This window comes from Vigna radiata, chromosome 3 (assembly GCF_000741045.1).
Source record: "Vigna radiata var. radiata cultivar VC1973A chromosome 3, Vradiata_ver6, whole genome shotgun sequence".
NCBI classification, from domain to species: Eukaryota; Viridiplantae; Streptophyta; class Magnoliopsida; order Fabales; family Fabaceae; genus Vigna; species Vigna radiata.
In genome coordinates this window covers 9,576,998-9,594,444 of record NC_028353.1, presented here as the reverse complement: position 1 = coordinate 9,594,444, position 17,447 = coordinate 9,576,998, and the positions used below count along the sequence as shown (strand labels likewise).

Here is a 17,447-nt window from a genome sequence, read left to right as displayed (position 1 = left end):
ATGAAAAATATTATAATTTTGGTTAAATAAAAGTGAAAATAATTCATGTTAGAAAAATAGTACAAGTTAGGTTTAAATTTCTCTGAGACTAACTAAGTTTTTTTTTTTTTATTCCAGCCTAACTTAACTTTAATTGGATTATTACTTGAGTTAACTTTGTATTTTTCTTATTTTCTTTGTCTTGTTTCCTTTACCTTCTTTTTCTTCTCCTGAAATTTTTCTTTCTTTCTTAAAAATTAAAATATCGAATAATTATATTTAAGTTTGAAAGTTCCTTTTTGAGTTTAATTATAAATATTTCTAAAACTTGAGATTGTTTCACACGTAATAAAAAACGGACGCTGACCAAAACATGGCAAACAATCTGTGTTACCAACTCTTGTGTATGGTTTGCAAAAATTTAGTTCAACGTATAGCTGAGTTAAACGAAATAAAAAAAAAAAAAAAAAAACTGAACTAAACTGTTTAATAAGGATAGTTTGGTGCAATTGTTTTACTTAAATATTCTATAAATATTTAATTGGTTGATTCATATTTTTAATTAAATAAAATTAAAAAATTATTATATTTACATAGTTATTATTTAATGGGTTGCGTATCAATATCGTATAATATTAACATGTGACACATTATGATTTTAATTTTGAAAAATCAGAAAAAATGATTTTGTAACCTTCCGAACGTATGATATTTTTCTACATAATAGTAATATAAATATTTTATCGTTTTGAAAAATTTAAAATACATTATACAGGTTAAATAACATTAAATAACTATAAGAATGACTAAAAAAATTAATAATATATTTATATAATAATTATTAAAAAAGTTGAAATAACATTTTCAAAATAAAAAAAAAAAAATATGAGGTTAATTTTTCATCTAATGTAATAGATCAGAAATTTCCAAATCATTGGCACGTGAAAGTCCAGTATGTATGTTATCTATCCAGGGACACGTTGAATTTTTTTTTTTTTCGATGACTTATTCTTAGTACCTATTGTTTCTACCATTATAGAATCTCTGTTTAAAATTCAGATCTAATGACCGCGTATTATTACATTTACATGATATTAGATAAATTTGGAATATTTTTCTAAAAAACATTTAAAAAATATTTTTAATAGAAAAATATCTTTAACTTTAATAAGAATACTGGAATCTAAATTTTAGTTTTTGAAATGCTAATTACAGAATAAAAGAAGGTGGCTATTTTTTATTTATAAAATGTACCTGAACAAGAAACCACCCATTCAAATGAATGTTATCAGAAATGGTAGCTGGACCAATAGGTGAAAATGGCGTTTACTTAAGTAAGCAACTGATAGTATAACACAGGTCCAATAATGAAAAAACTATATAAAACAAAATCCTTTATTCACTCACAAAACCTGTTAATAAACATGTCGGTGATTACGAGCATCCATTAGCGATGTAGAAAAATACTTAATAATTCAGTTACAGATAAAATTATTATTAAGTTGAAATTAATTTATGCATAAGTTAAAATATATATAAATGAATTATTATAAATTATTTTATACATAAATTAATTTAAACTTTATTTTTTCTAACTTTATCTCCTAAAAATGTTTTTAGGAGTTCGGCGTAAATATGACAACCAACGGCTTTATACATTGAAGCCCATGATCTGAATGCAAATTGGGCGCAAATTTCTTTCTTTCTAAAAATGAATACATTGAAGCCCATGATCTAAAAATGTGATTTCTTTCTTCACCCCATGTTTTCTTTTGCACTACCAAATCGGAAAACTCCCACCATGCCTTTAAGCAATTCTGATGATAATTTGGTGTCTCAAATTTCTTATAAGTTGTGAATTCTGATGCACAAAACTAAAATAAAGGATATTATGACACAGCATTTATGTGAATTGAATATTGATTGTTACTTCCAATATAAAATCAACCCAAATTATTAATGCTGTGGTCTTATTAAGGGCTTAGCCGTTAACTGATTCAAATTTTGGATAGCATTTAATTTGGTCATTTTCTTCATTATAATAATAACAACAATGCCTTACTCATCTTGGCTTCTTACTTCTTCCTAAGAAGGTCAGAATCCACCACTGCCGGTGGATGTGTTATGTACGTCATTCTTGCCATCAGCTGCAAAATTCTCACCTTCATTCAACAACGACTTTTAATTAATATCAAACTATAAACGTCTTTCATCACAACCTATTCTTATCGCATCTAATAATTTTATATAATTTAAAAGTTAAAATTTAAAATAATTTACCTTTTTTTTTTCTTTTTACCTTAAGTATTTTATTTTGTATTTTTCTACTTTTTTTTTTCGCCTCTAAAATTCTAATTCTATTTATTAATTGATTAAGAGTTTTATAAATTTTAAAAATCATAAAAACCTTAATCGATTTTTTGAAAGTCAACGAGCTTTAACCTTTCGAAAATTAGTTGAGTAAATTTCTTCAAAATAGGTTAAGTAAATCTTTTAACCAATGATTAAGGTTCTTATTTTTTTAAAAAAATTCATTTTAGTTTACTTTTTTATTTTTTACTTAATAATAATAATAATATTATTATTAAATAAAAAAATAAACTAAAATAAAATAAAAATAAAAATCGTAATCAGCTTTTAAAAATTAAATAAAAAAATTACTTAATCGGTTTTTGAAATTCAATTAAAACATTGTCCGACTTTTTTTAAAATTGATTAATGTTTTAACGGTTTTTAAAGTTTGTAAATTTTTTAATTGATTTTCATAATTCGGTTAAGATTACAAGTTTTAAAATTTTAACAGTTTTTGAAATTAGTTAATTTTTAATGAAAATGATAAAGTTGAAAATTTGAAGATCCAGGATAAAACACCCTTTTACATAATTCGAATTACTTTTACATAATAAAACGGTGATTAAATAAAAAATATACAACACTTTTCAAATAAACGTTATTTATTGATATTTTAGTAAATAACCTTTAATTAGAAAAAGTATCTTCTATTGATTTATTTTTAAAAAAATATAGAAATTAAATATAAATAACATTTTTTTATTGAAGTATTATTTATGTATAATTATTTTTATAGTCTTATTTCTTATATATGTTATTATGAGAATAAGTACAAAAAGTTCCTATTTTTATATCTGTTCTACACAAATTCAAATGGAAAAGATGAATAGAAATAGAATAATTTTCAATTATATTTTCTATTTCCTGTACTTTATTGGTTTGGAGATCTGGTCTGATTTAAGTTTCTTTCTTTTGTAAGACGTTGGCCCGTTCTCGTAAAAAAAAAAGAATTTTGGAATTTTTAATTTTTAATACTGGCTCATTAACTTGATACATGAAGTAATTTCTATATTATGCTTTAGATTAAAAAAATTAAAATTTTGAAATGAAATTATATTCAATCTACAGACAAATTTGCTAAAAAAGATAATAATTAATTAAACTTAGCTATAACAATGATGGAAAACAGATATGTATTTCCTATCATGTCATTAACTCACCAAACAATCGATAATAATTTTTGAAAAAATTAAAATGGTCTTAGGCTCTTTTTAATTACTATTTATTTCATTTTCCTACATATCAGTAATTTTCGACAACATTTATTTAATTGACCTGACTCGTAAGTGCTTTACTTCCAACAATAAGTAAAACACTTAAAAAAAAGCGCATGCATCTTTCTTAATTATGTCTAAAAATACATTTGGATTCTAAATACACTACTTACATATTGAAATGAAACACAGACATAAAACTTTAACTTTTTCTTATGTAATTGTGACTTTTTTAGAAGATTTTGGAGTTGATTATCCTTTTTTTCCCTTTATTAGATAGAGTCCATAAGACAATAGAGAAATAAGAATAAATTTTGACGCATTAAAATTTTATTTACAAGTAATTTTTTCTCTTTTCTTAAATTCTAACTTATTATTTTTATTGGTTATTGCATGTGTCTGCATAGTAAGATCTAAGTTTATTATATTCATTTTGTATTAGTATAAATTCGTAATAATACGTTTGGTGTGTGATAAATAAAGCACTTTTGGAACAAATTATGACTTTTTAACTTTTCTAAGTTTATAAACCGGGTTTTTTGAAACATACATAAATTAAGATAAGAGAATTTTATTTAATGAAGTAATTGTATATGGATTTATTTTAGAGTGAGAGTAAAAAATGTGAAATTTGAATAATTAGGTTATGTTTATTGAAGTTTAGAATTTTGATGATTATATATTTATTGAATGCTATTTGTTAAAATGGTTTTTATATAAAATTTGTGGAACGACTATGACATATATATATATATATATATATATATTCTAAAAATACTGGTACAATAATCACATTTTATTATATATAACATGTCTCGATTTTTTGCAAGACGTAATTTCTAATAAGATATAAATAACTTTAATTTTATAAACCAATGGAGTTTGTGGTTAAATGACCTAACTATTACTTACTTCACTCGATAATATGTAATTAAGTTTTTTAAAATCTACTATTAAAAGTTTCTTTCACTTAAATAATGTAAAAAAAATAATATTAATATAAAATTATTTTATATTTTATTTGTAAACAAAAATTATTGTGATATATTCTTTTAAAATATACTAATAAATAATTGTTGGACCATTTTTTCACATATTCATTTATGAAATTTGATCAGATGTATTTTAAAGACGGGTTTAAATTAACTTGTTATTCATGATAACTCTGATATTTAATCTTATATTTTTAAAATTTTGCATTAGCGATATTTTTAATAGATAATATTTGGCATAAGACGATATTATTATACTTATAATGATATAAAATGATCCTTTACTGTTATATTTATATAATTTTATAATTAAACTATATATGATGTTAAATTCAGATAAATTGGTCACGGCTTCATATGGTTTTAGTGCCGACAGAACTATACAGAGAGAATAAACTTACTTTAATGAATGGATCATGCAAAAAAATTTTAATAATTTTTTGACAGCAGTGTTATTGTTTTATTGGTTTATATATTTAAAACGGACCAATCACAATTATTAAATAAATTATTATAAAAAAGTTGTTGAAAAAAATATTAAAAATACATTTTCATTAATGAATACCTTGTGCACCCTTGATACGTATAGTGCATGCAATATTTGGTAACTTCTATTCATAGAAAGCATTTTACGAAGGAGATGCAGTTGGGTCGTGTTCCTACCAATCCCATCTCACTTTCACAAATTTCATAATTTCACGTGCTCCTCTGAATTTTTGTCTTAGACTTCAACTTTTATAGCTTTCCACATATATTTTTCTCACCTTTATCAATGACTACACACTATAAAGTGAACGTTAAAAGGTGTAGCATTGAGGTTAGGTTGAGGTTTGGTCCAAGGTGTAAGCCTCCATGTCCCTACTCGGGTTTCTTTGGTACATATTTTTCAGGCTTGTTGAAATGAACGTAGTTGGTAGGTTTTAGTTTGTTGAAATAGGGATGTTCCAATATTAAAACTAAACAAGTTAATGTTTCTTCTAACTGAAAACTATTTCAGCCAGAAAGCTTTGGGTAAAAAGCTTTTTTTAATCACATGGTATGGTATTTTTAGTCGATTAATGCATAGGAACTTACCGTGATTTCGGACAACAATAGTATTTAAACATATGAGTTAAGACTAGTATTTAAACATCGTTTCATGTGTGTCTTATTCATTCGACCTAGTTGCTTATTAGAAGACTAGTTGTAACTACAGACATAAGAGTAGTTGTTTGGTGAGATTACTTCAGATTTGTCTCTAGACTTGGATGTCTGGTTACCAATTCGGTCAAAGGTTCGGTTTTCTGAGCCTTCCAGCATCATATATAGCACCTACATTTTTAATAACCATAATTTCTTGTTGATCAATGGTTTGAAATATTTAGTTATTGTAATATGGTTATACCAAATCAAATTTTACAAACCAAAAAAGATTTTTCTGGTATGATCAAATCAATGATAAATATACCTACTCCCTTAATGTTATCATACTTATAATTACTCTTTAATACAAGTGAGTTGATAAATTACACCACAAAAATGAAGGCTTTGCTGACAGAAGGCGTACGAAAACTGATGAAAGTTAAAGAGAGAAAGAAACTGTTTTTAATTTGAAAGTCTAAATTGGACAGAACCATTTAATGTAAGTGTGACTGTGTGAGCACCTTTATTATTTATGAAACAGACGTATATATCTTAATAAAAGTTGAAAATCTAAAAAGGCCTCTAAAGCGCTTTATCCCTTTCAAAAGTTGCCTAGCATGCCACTAGTCATGCAACATATGCGTAGTTCTGTGTGTTAAAATTAAGAAAGTTTATTGAAAAAAAAAAAAAAACTTCAAATAATATATTCTGGTCGATTAATTAATGATAGCTTGTTGCATCGTCATCGTAGATTTCATAATTAAATAGTATTAAAACAACAAAAACTGTAAGGCTTTATTTGATGAAGATCACAGGTTTCAACAATTTAAGGTAGTTAAAAAACTATATACCGAAGCTGTTTTCTTCGTAGTGATCTAGACAAAATCAATTATGCAATATAGGTCACTTTTTTAAAATGGAAAGACAAGAATTGGATTAAGATTTGAAGTTTGGCTTTGGCTCCACATCATATTATAAAGGGTAATGACATTTTCCGTCATCTTCGTGGAAAAAATCTTTAACGAATTAGTTTTGGGAAGCAGGTTGATCATAAATAAAGGATCAACTACTTAATTTTCACACAATTAATACCTTTTTAAAAGACTTTGAACATTTAGAAAGTATAAGCTTTGTTCAATTTGAGCGAGTCAGATAAAACGAAACAAAATTATTTTAGTATTTTTTTTTTTTGGTTCTCAATAATAAGAAAAACTCTGAATCATAGTTTAAAAAAAAAAATCAAGTCTTTGCTATTGCTGCTTTAATAGGGGTCCCATGGAAGTGAAATTAAACCCCACCAAACTTAAGTTTGTCCCCCGTTAATTGTATGAATGGTTTCAGACCACTATTATAGATGAACCCTCTCTTACCTTATTTGTATGGAATCTCTACAAAAATTTCACTAATTCACACACACACACACACAGAAACCTCGTAATTTGTCAACTTCTTATTAATTGGAGACACAACCTATGTATAATACCGATATAAAGAGCAAAAGCAGAAGCACCGCCAGCCTTTGTCGAAATTAATCACAAACAAATTCCAATCAAAGAAAAGTGAAGGAAAATCGATGGGAAACGCTATGGGGAGAAAAAGAGCAAAGGTGATGAAAATAGATGGTGAAACGTTCAAGCTCAAGACTCCGGCTAGAGCAAACGACGTCGTTAAAGACTACCCCGGTCACGTTCTGCTGGACTCTCAAGCGGTAAAAAACTTCGGGCCCCGGGCCAAGCCCTTGGAGCCCGACCATCAGCTCAGACCCAAGAAGCTTTATTTCTTGGTGGAGTTGCCGAAGGTTCGGCCCGAGCCACTGACGAGGAGGGCGCGATCAAGTGGGATCCGTGGCATGAACGCCAAGGATAGGCTTGATTTCTTGATGCTGTCGAAACGTTCCGTTTCGGACCTCGCCGTGGTGAAGCATGGGCCGGGCCCAGACAGTAGTAGTGGGCCCACGAGGGTGAGAATGAGAGTGCCCAAGGCCCAGTTGGAGAGGCTCATGGAGGAGAGCCAGGACGGGGGCGAGGTGGCGGAGAAGATCTTAAGTTTGTACATGGGGAACAATGCTGCCGCCGTGGATGGTGGCGCAACGGTGGTGGAGGCCCAAAAGGAGCTTCCCAATCGGAAACCACAAAGGGTATGTTGTGTTTGTTTAATTTTGTTCGATTATTTTAATGTTGTGAATTGTGTTATCCAATCTTTGACATTTTGTTTGAATGTTTTGGTGATCTTTTTCGGCTGTTTGGATACTTTGGTTGCTATGGACGTGCACTAAAGTTTTGTTGCGTACATACACACACACGATCCTATCTTTAGTGAATTTCGCTGAACAATTTATCTCAACATTCATTTAACATAATAATGGTTTTTTATTACAAGAAGATTTATATCGTATATTTCATCAGAATAGGATCAAGGTTGTGTCTGATTCGACCTTTTTCTATATAATTATTTAATAGTTTTATCTTTTAATTTGAAACTAATATACATTCGCAACTCTAAGGATTGGACTAGAGAATATCGTAAGTATAAGAATTAGAAGAAAGAAAAAGAAGGGGGAGGAATAATTCCTAACATGTAAAGTTTGTTTGTTATATGTTTTTGACTGTAAAGATCTTACTTACCATCATTTAGAGTTTTTGCATCATTGTGTTTTTCCCTTTTGAAGAAAGAAAAGATTACAATGAATTAATTGGATTAAATATTACCCAAAATACCGTATTAATACAAATTTAATGTTGATTTTGTAAACTTGAGACTCTTAAAAACCACACATAACCAAGTTCGATTTTTAGCGCTTGTTTACGTGTAAATTTGTTGTTTTTAATAATCATAAATCATTCCAAATATTTTAAAGAAGTGGCAATAAAAGTTAATAAATTATTATGCATGGTAAATAACTTGTAGTTATATTGGCAGTATATTCCAACTGACTTCTTAAATTTTTAGTAAATGATGTGATATATTAGATTGAGTTGTTCTTATTTATCTTACTAAACACAAATTCTGTGATTCATCATTCCAAATCGGCAGTTTTTCTAGTTGACTACCTGAAAGGTGATATATATCAATAAAAATCAAATTTTAATGTTAAGTTTTGACATTTTCTAACTCAAGAATAAAAATAGTGGCAAGTTTAAAAAGTTGTGAAGGATAGCATAGTTGAGATAAATTATAGTTTAATTTTTATGAGTAGAAATTATAGTTAATGATAGCAGTAGCAATCAACTTTAGCTTGCTGATGCTAATGATAGTGTTTGGGGAAATAAAAATATATTGCAAGTTTAAACTTCTCAGGATGATGCGTTCAGTCATGACTTGGGTGTTCCACGTTGTTTACGAGATTTCCTTCTCTTCTTATTTTTGTTTTTTCTCTTTTGTTTTTTCTGTGGTTTCTTCTCAAGTTATCTTACATGGTGAGTAACATAACATGCCCTCGCCCTATTATACATGTTCTCATTTTTTACCAAAAAGATGCAAATATTTTCTAAGTCAAACGTGGGATACCATCAGCAGTCGGTGTTTGTTGTAATAACTTTTTGTTTTTTACAAGTCAAATCACAGTTGTGCATTAAATTAAACATCTTACATAGATTATTCTTCAAATAATGATTTTACCACAGAATGATAACTTGAGAACTAAAACTCATACCAACTTGGTAAGAGTGAAACCATCTAAAGTCGTATGTTTACGTTTTCTATACCAAAAAAATGATTAAAAAAATTTCATTCAATTTTTAATTTTCAGTAAAAACTAGTCATCAATCATACTTCTCACTTGTAACATTTGAAGAAATGCAATTTGTTAGGTATTTTCTAACTTTTTTAATATTACTTTTAATATAAAGCACCTTTCAACAATTGTCTTCACAGTAATTATTATGCAAATAATATAGTTTTGAAAGTAAAGGGTATATACGCGCTAAACTAAAATGGCACTTCATCCATTATGTTCAGAAGCAAGTTTATATAATATATATATTCGTGATATAAAGTCTACTGTGGTTTGGATTTTTACACTTGGCAGCACTTTCTGCATCATTGTCTGCCATAATTCATGAGGGTAATAGTTTGCATGCCAAAACGTCAACATTGTCGGTTTTTCAGCAACTATGCCGAGAAATGTAGCACTAGGAATCATTATAAGTATTCCTAGTTTACTCGTTGTCTGTAGCAACTCGATGAAACGTGTTGCTTGAATGTCAAGTTGGCAAAGAAAAAAGTATGGAAAGTTTCATGGTCTTAATTCGCTTATAATATTTGCATCTTGTTCACACGTATTAATTAGTTAATTTGTAACTCTTCAGGGAATAAAGTTAATGTTCTTTTTTTTTTCTTCAGAAAAGGGTGAGTTTCAGTCCAGTAGAACAAGGAGAAATTCATGAGGAATCAGCAGCACCTCAAAAGTCACTTGTCTATACCAGCCCTTCCAGATAGTCATTTATGCAGAAGCAAGCCATCATTTGTATGTTAGGTGCTTCTTTAACAACTTAGTTTTCTCCTAAAATCTGTAGCCTGTATACATAGACATGTCTATACATTTATAGATTACCAGTGCCCATATCAGATGTAATTTTTTTCCCCACTGTAGTCAAATCTGGCAATGTATTTTCTAGAGACAAGTGCTTTTTTAAATGTTTTACTTGAAATTTTGGTCTCTACCTTCTTAAATTTACGAATTTGATCCCTTCACTATTTTGATTATGTAATATTAGACCATTTATAATTAATGTTTATATAACATGGACACGTTCATGCTAATGTGACACTAATATTCTTAGTGTTACGATTTTCTTAAAATGTTAAAATTTAATTTAACAGATCAACTAAAGTTTGACAATTAAAATAATACGATATCAAATTCGGAAAATATGAATGAAAACTTGCAAAATTGAAAAAGTAAGAAATCAAAAGTGAAATTAAGTATTTCTAGTATAACCCACATAATCTATCGCATGTTAACAGTTTAAGTACCAATAATCCTACCCAAAGCTTTCTTTCAAAAGTTATATAACATCAATTAGCAGAAGAAACATTAAGACTGCATAACAAGTGTAAGTATTTCAAAATTCAAACAAGCAATAACGAGTTGTTCAATCTCATTTCAGCTTGATATGATCGATTGCCTAATCCATGGTCTGATGCAATCATTGACATTATTACATGTCAAATAGTCCCAAAGTTCAAACAGATAATTATTTAGACACCCTACAGTCAAAATTATTTCTAATGGCCTCCCAGAGAGCAGGAATAGCGATGTCATCAGGAACTTCCTTAAAAGATGGGAGATAGTTTACATCCACAATTACATGGTCATGAGTACCTTCCTGAATCACAACATCAAAGCCAAAAATGGTAAGATGAAGCCTTCTCCTAAGCCAATCTACAGCATCTGTAACCAACTTAAGGTCAATAGACTCATTACTTGTGATACTGTCAGCAGTGGGCATAGATTTTAAGCTATCAAACAGAAGAGGTTTGAGCTCATCACCACTAGATGATTTCATCAAAATATCGGCATTTGGTATTGACTTCTTGACAGCATAGAAAATCTTGTCACCCAAGACATAAAATTTGTACAAAGTGGATGAATGATCCACATATTCTTGAATAACAGCAGGAAGAGGAACACTTAAATTCTTAAAATCATCAAGCCTGAAAACAATTGCCATCTTATGTGCATCACTGACACCACAAGCAACTTTAGGTTTCACTATGCATGGAAGAGACAATCTAGCTTCAGATAGTCCAGTTGCAAAATCAAATTCATCAAAGTTATCAACGTTACTAAAATGGGCCCCTCTGATGAGACATTTGCCTTCAGTGTTCAGTTCTACCAAGCCAAGTAGAACTTGTTGAATTTCTAGCCGATCCAATAAAGGATAGACGTAACTCAGTGGATCAATCACGCATATATCCGGGTGCTGATCCAAATATTTCTGCAACGCTCGCATGTTCTGTGTAAAAGTAGGTTTATTATCTTCAATAGATAATATTTCATCAGTAGCTTTGTGGAGAACTATGTCAACATCCTTCAGCTGAGATGATAAAGACAAATTGGACATGAGAGGTACGAACATCAACCCCTGTTGAGTAGGACACAAAGGAAATGCACCCCTCTTTGCAAAATCTTCCACACGCGAAGGCTTCATTGTGTAACCCACAGTCACAGCATTGTTTCCGATTAATTTCTTATTTATGCGGCATATGGTCAATGGTAATTCTTCTAAGCTTTCAATCTGAAGTATGTTAGGATCGTGACATGAACTTTCGCCTCCAACATTCAGAACAACAATAAGCCAATTATAGCGGCTTAACTTAGGTGAGAAAACCTTATTAGAAATAAGATAAATAACACTGCCATCATCAGTATTACTCCATCCAGGCCCAGCCTCACTTCCAGAGTCATTTAAAGCAAAGCAATCAAGTGAGTAGAGATCAGCAGTTCTTTTAAGAATGCTCACCTTGTCGTCCAGAAGACCCGAGCCATAAGCAATTCCCCTATGGATTTTGGACAGGAAGAGTATCCGGGTGAGAGACTCAGCCCCTGGTCGTAGAGTAGATGCAGTTTGATCAACATCACTTTCAGTCAAGAGTACTGATTCATCCAATATCACCCCTCTCACAACACCCATCTGAAAGTGGATGCAGAACTACCCAAAAAAAAAAATGAAACTATAATTATTACAAGGTTAAAAACATAGAAAGTGGAAGAGTGTGATGTAGTTATTTCACCAAATATGCAATATGCAGATATATGTAAACTTTAGAATCAATCTATTGAATTAGGTTCACAACGACGAACACCATAAAACCACCCTAACAATTCAGAAAGAGAGACACCTAGAATACAAGGTTTACTCAGTTTCCATGTTTAATATAACCAATTGCCTAAAAATCTATGTCAAAACGTAAATTAAATGCAAAGATTAAATGTCAAGTACAACCACATCTCACTCAGTTTCCTTTTTATCAGAAAATGGGGAAGCATCCTGCTTGCTGATTACTATAACAAAGAATACTTCAAAAAAGAAAAATCAACTGCTCCTGTATCATATCCTTCAGCAGAAAGGACAGTTTCTGTTTCCCTTTTTCAAATATGTCTATTCTTCATCTATGGTTCTCAAGAAACAATCTAAGCAAAGTAGTAGAAATGGATATCAATGTCAAATGCCCGTCCTAGAGAAGTGGTTCCAACTACTTTTGAACACCAATAGCACTTGTACTAAGTCCACCCCATGCCCCATTCTCACCAGTTTTTGCAGGGCAAGCTTTTACACCATGCAGAGCTGATCGTCCAATCTTAGTTAACTCAACCTTTCATACATAACTTTGAGTAATAGATCCCATGCCATGATGCACTATAACAGGATATAAAATGGCTTGGCGTCGAGTGCGGACCATTAAATGTAATAACCATCTTCTATGAGATTTTCAGCCCAAGGCCAACATAGACTGAAGTTATAATTCATCCAAATATATAGTAGAAAAATCCTATTTTCCAGATTCCAAGCTTCACAAAACTCCCATTCCTTTTCACCAAGACATGAGTAATTCCACAATATGTTTCATTACTCTTCATTTCCATTTAATGTCCAAACCATTCTAAAAAACAATACCATTTCCTCAAAATAGGAAATGCCAAGTTTCTATTTTTGACGATTGATGCAACTTCTAGGAAAATTCTCGCAGATTTTTTATACCAAGTGAAACTGGGTGCGTGAAATTGAAAAAAAAAACAAACTTTGGAACTGAGCAAGAACAGATGAATCAAACGCAATATAAAACTAGAACATCCAAATATGCAGGCAAAATTGGAAGAATCAGGAAAAGAAGAACGATGCACCTAGTACAAAGATGCTCTCCCTCCCTCTGATTTGAGAGAATTGGCTCTCCAATTCCTAATTGGAAGCTTAATTAAGGGTTGACGAAAATCGGTGCATTCTCAGATCAGAAGTTTCAAACTTTAATATGTGAATGTGTTTGGAGAAGACAAAGAAGAAGGCAGCAAGGAAAACAAAACAACACTAAACTCTTCAAAGCAAAAAGGAAAGCGGCTTCATCACACTCAGACATCAAACTCTTAATTTTCCTATATTTTCTTTCAACTATAGAACTAACCTTTCTGACTTTTTATTTTTTTTTTATAGAAAAATTTATTCTTTTATAATTATTTTATTGGAGTGAAATAAAGGTAAAAAAATGTATTATTATATCATTTTATTTTATGTTATAAATTTTTGGAAATATGAATAAATAATATTGTCATTTAAAATTATAGATTTTATATAAACATTTAAATAGCTAAAATTTATTTATGAATTAAAATTGACTTAAAAATTATAACTTTATTTATTATTTAAAATTTGTGGAAACATTTGGGTGAAGTTTCTTTCTAATTTTAAATAGTTATAAATCAATTTTAGTTCACAGAAAAATAAATTGTTTATGGTTTTAAGTTTATCCATATTAGTCCAATTATTAAATATATTTTAGGATAATGATATTTTCAAACTTATTTTTTTTAACTTATTTGATATTACTATGTTATCTTTCATTTTTTTTATAAATACAAAAAAAAATCTCATATCATTTTACTAAAATGCTTATTTATGATGTTTTCTTCTTTTTAAGTCATGAGTTTTATTAAGTTGAAGAACTTAGAATAAATGAAAAAACCTATTTTCTTTTATTGCGTCACTTAACATATTTTCTTTGTTTGACTATAATCCTCCTACTTTTACCCCTGCCACCTCAATTCATCTCATTTGGCATAGACTCTTAATGGGACTTTCAAAACCTTTTGAAAAAATTCATCTAATTTGTTCCATATGTATGGAAAATAAGAGGGTCGAGAAGAGTTCAATTATTAGCATGATGGCTTGCTAGCAATTGGTATATATATTTGGTAAAAAGATGATAAATATCAAGTATTAGATGATCAAGAATCATTCGGTTAAATGATGATAGAGTATTATTTGGTTAACAAAATGATAATTAAGTATAAAGGAAAAAGGAATAGATATCATCTTAAGAAAAAGAAAGATTCATTTAATTGAAAAAAATATTATGTATTATTCTATAATGACCAAGTATGATCACGTAAGTAAAAAAGTATGATCAGATAAGTAAAAAGATCATCAATTATTCTCCTAAAAAAAAGATGTTCAAGTATTTTATAATTTGTATTATGATGATGAAGTATCATCCTATTAAGGTATCATTCATAAAATCTGATTAAGCTACAATTTTATACAGATATTTAATTATAATAATACAAAGTTGATTAGATGGGGATGGCATTGGTGACTGAAGGGTATATGACGGAAGCGGGATGACCCATAATTTTACGACCCTTTGCATGGCGAAAGCAATAGACAAGAGCCCCCACCGGCCACTCAACTACCGCCGCCGCCGCAAACGCCACAAACCCCAGTGTCGGCCCCACCACCTTGCACCGGCAAGGGTTGCTCCTCGTCCCACATTCCACGCAAATTGGAACCCCAATTCCGACCATCTTCAATTGTCTTGGGTTTTTATCTGAGAATTTTGTTGATGATGAAGTTTTTGGATTTTTGCTCATGTTGATGTTGGAGAGCTTCGTCTCCTTTTAAAGTGTAGTGTTGGTAGGAATTTGATAAGTTTGGGTTTTGTGATTGGTGGACTTCATGTAGATTTATGAGCCACGTGTTTTACACGTGTCACTTTTATGCTTCACCTGTTAGACACGTGTTGTGTGTTTAGGTCTTATATTCTGAGACATTGTCCTTGCCAAAGGCGGTTGTAGTTAATCATCATTTCCAATTAGTAAACTTTTGAAGTTGCATTTTTACATAAATTGAAAATATTTAATTCTCAAATTTAAAACCTATGTTTGAAGTTTTTTAAATATGTAGTATTTGTAGAAAATCTAAATTTGTATCTATTTAAATCAGGATTACATTAATGATAAACATAAGAAAAGGTGAGAGGATTATTTAACTCATAGAGGTAGTGGATGTATATAATAAATGAATTAAATATATTTTTAGTCTTTATAATAGTTTTGATTTTAGTTCTTTTTTTAAAATAAGATACTTACTTTAAAAGAGAGATTAAGAGAGACTAAAATCAAAATCAAAACTACTTGATAGTAGAAAAAATAAAAATATATTTAACTCCTCAAGTCAAATTTTGTATTTTTTCTACTTCTTCATGCTTCACCAACTTTTCATTTAAGATATATATAATTTTCTTGAGTTTTTAGCCTTTTTCTTTTACATTTTAAGCAGAAAAACTTGGATTCCTCATATATAGTTTTGAATTAGATTCACTTCAGGGGCTAATGTTGCTCCATTCCTTTGATGATCAATTCCAAAATAAATCATGTTTAACACTTTTTTAGATATTTACAGAAATTTACTATTATAAATCATAACATTTCACGGGGTTTATTTTCTACTTAATTGATTTTATAGTTTTTTTAATGAATTTTAATTAATGGTGACTTTATTAAAATAAGTGTTACGCATTGTGACAGCAACAGTTCCGACAATATACGTGTACTCTACTCTTAGGAGCTGCTAAAAATAATGTTACATTATTTTTTGTATTTTCTTCGGTGTTTCTAATTGAAAATAAGGTTAAGGCTTTTCAAAGAAACCATGAATGTGACTATCAATATTGTCATTATAACAGAAAGTAATATATTTTTATATATATCATCTGAGGTATCCAAACTGTAACTCTAACCATTTTTTCTGAGTTATTTACAACATTCAAAATAAAAGATCACTCAACAATTTCATTCTGTGACTGCTAACTCTTCCATAGCATCAAGTAACATAACACATTGGCCAAATTAAACAATATGTGGCTTCTTAACTAATAAACTTAGGCCAGTTTTCATAAAAAAAAAATGTACATTTAATGAAGGATGAGTAAGATAAGGTTTATATGTGCCTGGAAGATTGGTTCATACCATTAATTACAAAAACCATGATATATTAAGATTCAAAATTTATATATTAACCTCAGAAATTATAAGGAAAAAGAGTTTGAGTTGGGCCAGAATTTAAATGAGACAAAGATGGAGTTGGAGCTGATGATCACTCATAATGGACTCTATTCTCTGATTTTTGTCTTCTTCCTCAACCGCTTCAATCCACTAAGATGTATATATATATATATTCTCAAATAAACTTATAGTACCAAATATATGCAAAATAATGAATGGCATGAACATGAAACTGAGCATCTGGTACCATCATCTTTATGATCTGTAAAACCAGAATAAATTCTGAGTGTCAAAGTGTGTCTTTATGCAGCAATGTAAGTGAAAAACCAACACAGATATGCATTATGGAGAGTTATATGGTATATATTTACAATAAATTTGTATTGATGTAAAAAAATTATAAATTTTAAGAATATCAAAACCATTGTTGCACTTTTAATTTATTACTTTGGACCTCTTTAATTTTATTATTGACACACCCCTTCTCAATTTGATGTAATGAAAGCTTACAATTAGAAGTAACCAAGAATAATCAAGAGGTATAAAAGGGATGGCTGATCTCAACCAAGAAAAAGTTCATGAGTTCACTTTTCTAACTCTAAATTCCGGGCATGAGATTCCTTTCTTAATGTTCTACCCCAAACCATTTTTTTCCTTATTATGCAACTTCATTTTGTTTTTAGATATCAAAGGAGCAAAATAAACTATTTTATGGTGCTCCCTGTTCATCTGCGCTTCAAAATAGTAAATGGAAAATGTTAATTAAAGCCTTTAGCACACTGGTATTATTCA

At 29.6% G+C, this 17,447-nt stretch overlaps 3 protein-coding genes across 5 annotated transcripts; 1 reads left to right on the top strand and 2 right to left on the bottom strand.

Annotated features, from left to right (window-relative positions):
* The first annotated feature begins 6,954 nt into the window (after window positions 1-6,954).
* On the top strand, window positions 6,955-10,439 carry LOC106757425 (uncharacterized protein At1g66480). The gene is made up of 2 exons (XM_014640094.2): window positions 6,955-7,796; window positions 10,001-10,439. The coding sequence occupies exons 1-2, from the start codon at window positions 7,233-7,235 to the stop codon at window positions 10,094-10,096; spliced, it is 660 nt and encodes a 219-aa protein (XP_014495580.1). The 5' UTR covers window positions 6,955-7,232; the 3' UTR covers window positions 10,097-10,439.
* A 275-nt stretch (window positions 10,440-10,714) lies between these two features.
* LOC106756785 (inositol 1,3,4-trisphosphate 5/6-kinase 4) lies at window positions 10,715-13,805 on the bottom strand. Of its 3 annotated transcripts, XM_022779397.1 has the most exons (3): window positions 13,506-13,805; window positions 12,124-12,312; window positions 10,715-11,991 (listed from the first exon to the last, which is right to left on the bottom strand). In XM_022779397.1, exons 2-3 carry the CDS (start codon window positions 12,292-12,294, stop codon window positions 10,855-10,857), a joined length of 1,308 nt encoding a protein of 435 aa, XP_022635118.1. In that variant the 5' UTR covers window positions 12,295-12,312; window positions 13,506-13,805; the 3' UTR covers window positions 10,715-10,854. The 3 variants fall into 3 exon arrangements, with proteins under 3 accessions (XP_022635118.1, XP_014494849.1, XP_022635117.1); XM_014639363.2 differs by having other exon boundaries at window positions 10,715-12,312; window positions 13,506-13,803; XM_022779396.1 differs by lacking the exon at window positions 13,506-13,805 and adding an exon at window positions 12,913-13,499 and having other exon boundaries at window positions 10,715-12,312.
* Window positions 13,806-14,817: 1,012 nt separating this feature from the next.
* LOC106757537 lies at window positions 14,818-15,261 on the bottom strand. Its single transcript, XM_014640207.2, has one exon. It carries the CDS (start codon window positions 15,240-15,242, stop codon window positions 14,946-14,948), a length of 297 nt encoding a protein of 98 aa, XP_014495693.2. The 5' UTR covers window positions 15,243-15,261; the 3' UTR covers window positions 14,818-14,945.
* Window positions 15,262-17,447: the final 2,186 nt, after the last annotated feature.

Coding starts and splice junctions, on each gene's coding strand:
- LOC106756785 (XM_014639363.2), bottom strand. CDS start 12,294: ATGGGTGTTGTGAGAGGGGTGATATTGGATGAATCAGTACTCTTGACT.
- LOC106757537 (XM_014640207.2), bottom strand. CDS start 15,242: ATGAGCAAAAATCCAAAAACTTCATCATCAACAAAATTCTCAGATAAA.
- LOC106757425 (XM_014640094.2), top strand. CDS start 7,233: ATGGGAAACGCTATGGGGAGAAAAAGAGCAAAGGTGATGAAAATAGAT. Junction 7,797..10,000: donor CCAATCGGAAACCACAAAGG/GTATGTTGTGTT, acceptor TTTTTTCTTCAG/AAAAGGGTGAGTTTCAGTCC.